This window comes from Bubalus kerabau, chromosome 2 (genome assembly GCF_029407905.1).
Source record: "Bubalus kerabau isolate K-KA32 ecotype Philippines breed swamp buffalo chromosome 2, PCC_UOA_SB_1v2, whole genome shotgun sequence".
NCBI classification, from domain to species: domain Eukaryota; kingdom Metazoa; phylum Chordata; class Mammalia; order Artiodactyla; family Bovidae; genus Bubalus; species Bubalus kerabau.
This window is the reverse complement of record NC_073625.1, coordinates 49,281,512-49,291,550: the sequence shown is the minus strand read 5'-3', so window position 1 is coordinate 49,291,550 and position 10,039 is coordinate 49,281,512. Positions and strand designations below refer to the sequence as shown.

Below are 10,039 nucleotides of genomic sequence, written 5' to 3'. Positions count from 1 at the left end.
ATCTGGGAAGGGGGAGAGGGACGGGACTGGGGGGAAACAGTACCCGCTCTCGGAAGTGCCTGTTGCCAGGAGCAACAGAGAAACGCGATCTGAAGGCGGGGGTTGGGGCCCACGGCTCAAGGGCAGACCCTGAGGCTGGGGAAGCTACGGTGCGCGGGGACCCGGGCCTCCCTCCACTACCGGGACAGTAGGTGCAGCCAAGCAAAGGCTCCCTGACCGCCCCCCGCACCGCCAGAGCTGACTTCGCCGAGACCCCGCTCCCGGAAGTGGCTGTTGCCGTGGCAACCCTCAAACCGACCAGCCGGCTGAGGGGAGTTCTGGCCGCCGGGTCGGGTCGCCGGGGGCCCGAGATTCCATCCAGGGAGTTGGGAGGGGAGGCGCAAGGAGGTTGCTCGACTGGGAATGGGAAGGAGTGGCGGGCACCCAGAGACGCCGAGCCCCCACAGCAGTGTTCCCACCGCCGCTCGAGGCCTCGCCAGCCTTTCCGCCTTCCGCAGTCTCCACTTCCGGAAACGCCTCCGGCTGCTTCCGGTCTGTAGCGCTGAGGAGAGAGACCGTCGGCTGTTGGTTCTTTGGTCTTCAGGACTGAGGAATCGGGGAACGTGCCCGTACTTCTCCATTCGGGGTGATTCGGATGCCCAAGTCTAGTGTATCTGGCGCGGCTGACGCCGGAACGACGCTCCCCAAACTGTCGTCATTCACTGTCCAGCAAAATTCTTATTAAAGGCAGTCGTGGGCGGCGCTGTTTATTCCCAAACAGGGCGGCAGGTCCAGGGTCACTGCTCTCACGGAGCTTATATTCAGTGTAAGTGACAACAAGAAAGCAAACATAAACGGATAGGGCAGATTTTAAAAAGTAAAAAAAATAAACAGGGTGATTTAATTTTTTAGATAGGATGGTCAAGGAATGTCTTAAAGGGATGGGTAACATTTGCACTGAGTCCTTGCTCACGAGGCGCTTGCAAAGCTATTGAAGTAGTGCAAGGCCCTCACCCTGGCTGTCTCCTGGGAAGGGCCGTTGCCGAATACGAATTGATTTGAATTTTACAAGCACCTGGCACTCCGTGTACCTGAAACTTTTGACTCCCTGCGTTGAATCTGTATCCCTGAAGTTCCCCGGGCAGAGGGAAGAAAGTGGGAGACTGTAGGCCTGGGAATGCGTCGAGGCAACCCAGAGCCTCATGTGAAGACTGCTAGAATGATACTGGATAGAAGGGGGACGGCGCCCAGCGGGGAGATAGGTGTGTTTTCGTCTCTAGTACTGTCAGGGCAGGGATCACCCAGACCCTGGAACATGCAGTACTGGTCACACTGGCAAATGTCTTTTACCCAGAGGGAGAAAGGGGTCTACTGGGTTCACCTACCTCCTGACTGCTGGCTGTAAGATCCTCCGATTTTCTCCTGAATCCAACTAAGTATCTATCAGGCCACTCCTGCTTAAAACTTGCTATATACAGCCTTCTAGGTAGTGAGAACCATTTATCCACACACTCATGTATTACAGACAGGGTCTCGGGGTATAATTTTTAATAAATGTAAAAGGAATGAAAAGAATAGAAAACCCATGTTTGTACTGGTCATCCAGTTCTGTACTTACCAACTTTACATTGTTGCTATTGTTTAGGTGCTAAGTTGTGTCCATAACCCCATGGACTGTACCCCACCAGCCTCTGGCCAAGGGATTCTCCAGGCAACAACACTGGAATGGGTCGCCATTTCCTTCTCCAAGGGATCTTCCCGCCCCAGGGATTGAACAGGGTCTCTGACTTGGCAGGCAGATTCTTTACCACTGGGCCACCATGGAAGCCCATTAACTACGTTGTCACAGGTCGAACACTTGCACCATCTTTAATCTTTGTCAGCACTGCTATTTGCCTTTGTATTCTTATATTGCAGTCCTTTCTGTGTTTTCTTAAGGTCCTTTTCTTCTCACCCAGGCTGTGTCATACAAATTTTGTGTGTAGCTTTTCTTCATTATAGTTTAAGTGATCATAAATCATGCCAAAGCCTATTGTATTGTCACCCAAGTGGGTTCTGAATTTGAAGACAAATATGACATCTGTGTGTTCCTATGTACTTTGGCTTATCTAAATATTTTAGGTACTGTTTCCTTTCTAGGGTAAAGGGCATCTTATAAGCATCTGTATCTGCTGAAGCAATCCATTAGTGATAAACACTCCGGTACAGATAATTAATGGGGCACTCATGTTGACTGCTAGATATCAGGCAACCAGAGAGGAAAAGAAAATTTTTACTGTACTGAAAAAAAATTGTTTTAATACCATTAACACACATATGTGGGACTTCCCCCATGGCTCAGCAGGTAAAGAATCCGGCTGCAATGCAGGAGATCCAGGAGATGTGGATTTGATCCTGGGTCAGGAAGCTTCTCCTGGAGAAAGAAATGGCAACCCACTCTAGTACTCTTGCCTGGAAAATCCCATGGCTTGGTGGGCTACAGTCCATAGGGTCACAGAGTCGTAAACAACTGAGGGACTGAGCATATATACATAACACACATATGTATCCCTAACAAATAGAGAACGTTGTTTGGTATGTTTTAAATTTGATATAACTAATGTCATATGAAGATGACATTAGTTGAAAACGAAGATCATGGCATCTGGTCCCATCACGTCATGGGAAATAGATGGGGAAACAGTGGAAACAGGTTCAGACTTTATTTCTTTGGGCTCCAAAATCACTACAGATGGTGACTGCAGCCATGAAATTAAGATGCTTACTCCTTGGAAGGAAAGTTATGGCCAACCTAGATAGCATATTCAAAAGCAGAGACATTACTTTGCCAACAAAGGTCCGTCTAGTCAAGGCTATGGTTTTTCCAGTGGTCATGTATGGGTGTGAGAGTTGGACTGTGAAGAAGGCTGAGCACCAAAGAATTGATGCTTTTGAACTGTGGTGTTGGAGAAGACTCTTGAGAGTCCCTTGGACTGCAAGGAGATCCAACCAGTCCATTCTGAAGGAGATCAGCCCTGGGATTTCTTTGGAAGGAATGATGCTGAAGCTGAAACTCCAGTACTTTGGCCACCTCATGCGAAGAGTTGACTCATTGGAAAAGACTCTGATGCTGGGAGGGATTGGGGCAGGAGGAGAGGGGGACGACAGAGGATGAGATGGCTGGGTGGCATCACTGACTCGATGGACGTGAGTCTGAGTGAACTCTGGGAGTTGGTGACGGACAGGGAGGCCTGGTGTGCTGCGATTCATGGTCGCAAAGAGTCGGACATGACTGAGCGACTGAACGGAACTGAATGTCATACTGTATTATTTTGTACCTTGCTTTATGGCTCCATACTGAAATTTACTAGTATTTCACTCACTTATTTTCACTACTACATAGTATTCCACCAGAAATATGTCACTCCATCCCCTTCTTGAGGGTTAGTTTCTTTCCAGTTTTCACCATTACAATGTGCATTCCTACTCCACTTGTCCTAGAATTTCTCTCCAAGTCAAATTTGTTGTGATAGAATATATGAACCTCACTGGACATTATTTATATATATTTTTGAGTTAATCATTTTTTGGCTGTGCTGGGTCTTTGTTGCTCCCTGAAAGCTTTCTCTAGTTGTGGTGCATTGTCTTCTCATGGTGTGGCTTCTTTTGTTACATAGCATGGGCTCTAACACTCAGGCTCAGCAGTTGGGGTGCATAGGCTTAGTTGCTCAGCAACATGTGGAATCTTCCTAGACCAGGGATTGAATCCATGTCCCCCTGCATTGGCAGGTGGATTCTTAACCACTGGACCACCAGGGAAGTCCTACTGGACGTTATTTAATTGTTCTCTAGAATTGATGTGCCAATTTGCCCTCTCACCAACAATGTATGAGTTCCCATTTTTCCACGTTTGATATCTTGATGTGGTCAGACTTTTTTCCTAACATTAATAAAGTGGCATTTTGCTTTATACATGAGTTTGGTTTTCCTGTGTCAATCACTCATGCTGGTAATTGTGGACCTGCAGGGCTTAGGATCTGGCTATAAATCATGTGGAGAGGCTGAAAGATAAGCTATAGACAGAGAAATATATTTACAAAGCACATATTCAACAGAGGTGGAGTCTCTAGAATATACAAAGAGCCCTCAAAACATGACAGTTAAAAAACAATCTATTTAGAAAATGGGCAAAAGACACATATTTCACACACAAAAAGGCATCAGATGGCAAATAAGCAAATGAAAACTCTTAGGGTAAAGACAAAGCCACGATGCAATTCAGGCAAAGATAAGAAAAAGTGGGTCACTCATAGGTTGTTGATGGGAATGTAAAATGGTTCTGTCATTGTAGCAGAAAATTTGGAAGCTTTTTAAAAATCCAAGCATGCAACCACTCTATGACCCAGCATGTACCCCTGGTCATTTATCCCAGAGAAATGAAAACTTACGTTCACATAAAAACCTGAGGTGAGTGTTCAGAGCAGCTTCATTTATAATAGTCCCAAACTGGGAACACCCCAAATGTCCTTCAGTGGATGAATAAATGGTTAAACCAATTGTGATACATCCATACCATGGGATACTATATAACAATAAAAAGGAACAAACTATTGAATCTCCAGAGAACTGTGCTGAGTAAAAAAGTCAATCCCAAAAGGTTACACACACATGATTCCATTTATGTAACATTCTTCAAGTAGCAAAATTATAGTGAATATGGAGAACAGAATCTATTATGGAGAACAGATTAGTGGTTGCCAGAAGTTAAGGACACAGGCAAAGGGCATGGGATGGGAGAGAAGTGGGGAAAGGCAACACGCAGGATCTTCAGGGAGATGGAATCTTTTATATCAATGTTAAAGTCCTGGCTGTGGTACTGCACTATAGTTTTGCAAATGTTACCACTGGGTAAAGGATACCTGGGATCTTTCTGTATTATTTCTTACAACTGCACGTTGTTGTTTAGTTGCTATGCTGTGCCCATGCACTGTAGCCTGCCAGGCTCCTCTGTCCAGGGGATTCTCCAGGCAAGAATACTGGAGTGGGTAGCCATTTCCTTCTCCAGGGGATCTTCCCGACCCAGGGATCAAACCTGTTGTCTCCTGCATTGGCAGGCAGGTTCTTTACTGTCTGAGCTACCATGGAAGCCCATACAAATCTACAGTTACCTTAAAATAAAAAGTTTTTACAAAGCCTATTATTCTGTAACTTCTTAATCAGAGATTAATGAACATAATTTAATTATTTAAGAATCAAGGTTATTGTTTTAAATAGCCATCTGGAAAAAAGGCAATACTCACAAGAACACCAGCCTCAGTCTCTTACTTTGGGTCTTTTAAGGTGGTCTCTTCTTTTGTCTGGCTATTCGTTAGCCTGTTTCCCCTCTGCTCCCCTCACCCGCCCCACCCCCACCCCCAGCTGTTTCTCTTGCTGTGGGTCAGAAAATCATCATTCATGCCTCCTGTGTTATTTTCAAACCAGCAAGATTTTGAATGAGGGCCTTTCTTACAGAATAAGCACATGACTTCTTAATGACAATTAGTAATTTGAGAATAGCTTCCTACTTTCAGCAGAAGTATCACATAGAGACAGAGGCTGAGATGGTTGGATGGCATCACCGACTCAATGGACACAAGTTTGAGCAAGCTCTAGGAGATGGTGAAGGACAGGAAAGCCTGGCGTGCTGCAGTGCATAGGGTCGCCAAGAGTTGGACATGACTGAGCGACTGAACAACAATCACACAGAGAAATACAATGGATGAGAATAACATCTTGAATTAAAATACCTGATTTGGAAAAAAAAAAAAAAAAACTGATTTGACAGTAAGAATTAATCCTCAAACATCACCAAACTCATCTATGTAAAGTTAAAGGAAAATAGCTGAGAAAAGTTCTTCCCTTTTGAGCAAAAGCAGTCAGTATGGTAAAGACAGGTATATTTATTTCATATGACAGCAAATTTCACAGGATATGTTCAGTGTTTATATGCCACTGACTTTAATACTGTACTCCTATAAAGTATATAGTTATAAATACTGTGTGCCACATAAGCAATAAAATTCTTACATATAAACAGCAATCTACTATAGAGAACAAAGAATTCACAAAGAGATCCTTAGTGTCTAGTTTCTGCTCTGCGTTTAACAGAACTGGTCCATATTTTAATAATATGTAGAATAATGGCTAGTTATTTGCAGTGTACCTTTAACTGTCTGTTGTAACTTTGTGCACTTTTTCAGCAACTTGCCAAGTATCAGCAGAATCTCCTGATAAAGGCTGAGCTGCTGCTTGATATGTGTATTTTAGACAGTAGTTTCTATTCAATAGGAAACACTGCTCACAGAACTGCAGTCGCACTAAAGTTTATAATGAGTTATTTTCCTAACGGAGAGCAAATACCATATACATTAATCACACAGATGTTAAAGCCACAGTTTCAACAAGTTAATTCACATTTTGAAGCACATTGCTTATAGTAATACTGCTGTTTAAAATATACTACTGCTGAAATGATTAGACCCTCCCCCCCCAAAGCACAATATAAAACTCACGAGAGTTATTTCTAACAGCAATTCCTGGCTGTTAATAGAGAGAATTACTTTTATAAATATAGTATTCTGATAACATTTGAGCATTTAGAAAAGTGCTTTTTCCTAATAGTTTTGCTTTATGTGGTTAAGTGCGATGCAGCTTGCTGTGCTTTTTTACATCTTATGTATTCTTAGCTGCGAACTCCATTTTCTGATATTCCCCCAATGCACATGTTTAAAGGTTAAATGTGGACAATGGAATTCAGGTGACATTTACAACTCTTTGTATAAAACGCTAATATAATGGGTAAAGGTGATTTCAAACTGACAACAAAACAACTATTGCTCCAGGAATTTTCTGACTGGGATTCCTAAATGATATCAAAATACTACATTCTCTATAAATCATGAACGTCTTCATAAAATTAATCAAAAGCAGGATCAGCTGCATACTGGCAGTGCAGGAGACAAAATCCACAGCTAATTTGAGGTGTAGCCTCTAAGAACGTAAAGCAGCATCACAGATGGGGCGAGAGAACACACAGTAGATTCCAGTTCAGCGCCCCCTGGGGTGGGGGCTGCCCAGCTCACCAGCTAGAGAAGCGAGGAGGGCCATCCTCGGACACCTCCGTGGACCTTGAACTCCCATTTACTTCTCACTGAATTTGGTGGCACGTGCCTTCCTGCTATCTGTGGACAGCGTGCTGTTTTGAAAGGACAGGAGGGTCGGTCCACACAATATGCTGCTTCCGGCTGCAAGAAGCTCCTCCCCCAGAAAAGCAGGCAGAGGTGTGGGACCAGAGTGACAAGGGGGTGTGTGGTGTGTGTGTCAGAAGGGGTGGGTGTGCAACGGGGGCAAATTCTGGTTCTGTCGTGAGATTACTCTAGATTTGGAAAGAAAGATAATGGAAATGTCCAAATTTCATTTTCAGCCATCCATTTGATTATATGGAAAAGAGAACTCTGTTACAACTTTAAGGTAAAAATTTGGTCTGACTTACACCCTAGAATTTAAGTGATGCATTTTACCACTATGTAAGTGTATACATTTGTGTGTGTGTGTGTTTACACTTTTTTTTTAAGCAATGTCTTTCTAAATTCTGTTCCAGTATACCTTTGACGGCTCTTTGGTAAATACTTAGAGATACCAATTGTTGACAAGTAGGAAAGGGCTGGCAGCAATGTCGTCTAGAAGTTGTCTGGGCTTTGTGAGATGCTTTAAAGGAGACTGATGAAGAATTTCTAAATGAGGACTGTTTTCTAAAATAGCTTCGAGCACTTTTTATGGCTTCTACTCTCTCTTATTTATCCAAACAGAAACACACCAAAATTCCAGTTAATAATGAGAAAAATTTTTCCTTAATTCTGATATACACATATTCCAACTCTGTACACATTAAATAGTGGTATTTCATGACAACATCAGTGCACTTAACAATTACTTATTGCACATCATGACTAACGAATGCCCAAATCTTTTGGCTCTACCCTGCCAAAACTAAAGGGACTCTACTGTGTGACGTTATCTTTCTGTCAAGTCTAGCGTGGGTGATGCCTTAGAGGCCAGGGCTGTGAAAGGGTCTGAGGGAGGGGTGGTGCCAGGTGGGAGCAGAGGGACAGGCGGTGGGGGTGGTCTTCTTGCTGGCAACACACAGAGAGACACATTGGTACTTCTACCCCAGTCATCACCAAGCGTCACCTTGGAGCCAGGAGACGAGCTCAGCTGCTTACCCAGGAAAACATCTGGGCGAGTGGACCCTGACTTCCCTGTCACACCAAAGTCCTCTTCTTCCTCAAAGGTTACCCATCCTTTGGGGTTGCTGACTGTTAGTGCAGACGGGCCCTGTGGATCAAAACTGTCCTTAAACCCATCCAGGGAGGATGAAGGCTTGCTACTGTTCTGATCCAGAGGCCTCAGCGAAGAGAATGGACTCGGAGCAACAGGCTCTTCTTTGGAGAACCATGAAGTGGCCTCTGATTCTTGAGACTCAGCTCGAAAGGGGTTTCCAGGAGCGGCGGTCCTGTCAGTAAAAGGATTTGTGCTGCTCGAGCTTGGGATGAATGGGTTTGGGGAACATCGCGTGTTTTCCTGGGATTTACTCCAGGCTGGAATTGGAGGCATTGTCGGCATGCAGCTTACAGAACTCAGAGTGTTCGTGTTACTTGGGGTTGCAGAAGGCAACGGCGTCAACCCCCTTGGGTTTGGGGTGTGAACAGATGGCTGAGCCTTTGATACAGCAAGCAAGTTCAATGACAAGTCTTCAAATGGGTCACTCTTTAATGGCGACTCCAGTCTGACGGCAGAGACTCCGTTTGTTTTCACCTGGGAAAGAGAAAGCCCACTGAATAATCAGAACAAACAAAAAGCAATACAGTTACTTTGAATGCCCTCTCTGTTTCCTGTCTCAATTATTCTTCATTCTGAAGGGGTCAAGTATACATACTCAAAAAATAAAAAAAGGAGCTTTGTGTAGTCTGTTACTCTGGTGGTTAAACAAGTACCATGAAATTTTTTTTTTTTTTTTTTAAACTCTCTGCTAAATAAGTTCTTTTATAAATACAACTTATTTCATCCATGCAAGTATTGATATGTAAAATGGAGAACTGCACTGAATTAGCAGATGAGTTTGGTTCATGCCCAGTTCTATTAGATAATCAAATGAACTTAAGAAACTCACATTCAATACAGTTTATGCTAAATCGCTATGAATAAACTTCCAACACCCATCTGTGATGATGATGTGGTTTCATTGTTTTTTGAAATATATTTTCATTGAGAGTTAATGTTACTATGGAAATTCAACTTTATGGATAATAATTTTATTAGTATATCTGTATTCATAAGCTGAAGACAATGCATCATTTCCTTTTCCACTTGTAGAATAAAATTTTCAAAGCATTCTTTGCTTTTTAACGTCAGCTCTCCTTTGTAGAATAAATTCTGAATGTGGAAATATTTTTTAATTGACCTTCCTCATCTTTAGATAGGTTGTAACTAACTGCAATGATTCTTTAAACTGGATGGCGTGGTGGGGGGAGGAATCCTGTTTCTATCTGGGATAGTAATTCTTCAACCAAAATAAAGCTATGCACGGCAGAGCTGGCTGTGAACAGTTACTGGCAGGAGGAGGGGTCAGACCTACTTCACAGTCATGAAAAGTCTGCCCTGTGTGCCCAGTTCACAAAGAAGCCGGCTGGAGTGGAGCCCGGCTGTGGTACCGGGCACAGGCTACTTTCGTAAGGGAAACATTGAACTGAAGCCTGGCTGTACGAGAAAAGTAGCTAGCTTTATCGGGAACTCCATTTTAATTAAAAAAAAAAAAACAAAAAACTCTATATAATTATTAAAACTAGGTGGGTGACTTGGATATTTATGCCAAATTAAAGGTAAGAAAAGCACAGGAGAGGGAGAATTTTACTTAGCTAGAGACTTGCAATGTACAAAATGGAGCATGACCCAAAATGAATTTAGGTCATTGTTAAAGCAAGTAACTAAACATTCATAAGATATGTTGAAAAAAAGAGCAGCAGTCTCAATAAAACATTGTTTT

General features: G+C 43.2%; 1 protein-coding gene across 4 annotated transcripts in view; it reads right to left on the bottom strand.

The window, feature by feature from the left end:
* Positions 1–4,027: 4,027 nt before the first annotated feature.
* SYNJ1 (synaptojanin 1) overlaps positions 4,028–10,039 on the bottom strand; it is a 93,097-nt gene continuing 87,085 nt past the window's right edge. For all 4 annotated transcript variants that reach the window (XM_055567682.1, XM_055567683.1, XM_055567684.1 and 1 more), the window contains one exon: positions 4,028–8,811. In XM_055567682.1, the coding sequence (XP_055423657.1) occupies positions 8,011–8,811 (801 nt within the window). In that variant the 3' untranslated portion in view covers positions 4,028–8,010. The remainder of the gene's footprint in view (positions 8,812–10,039) is intronic.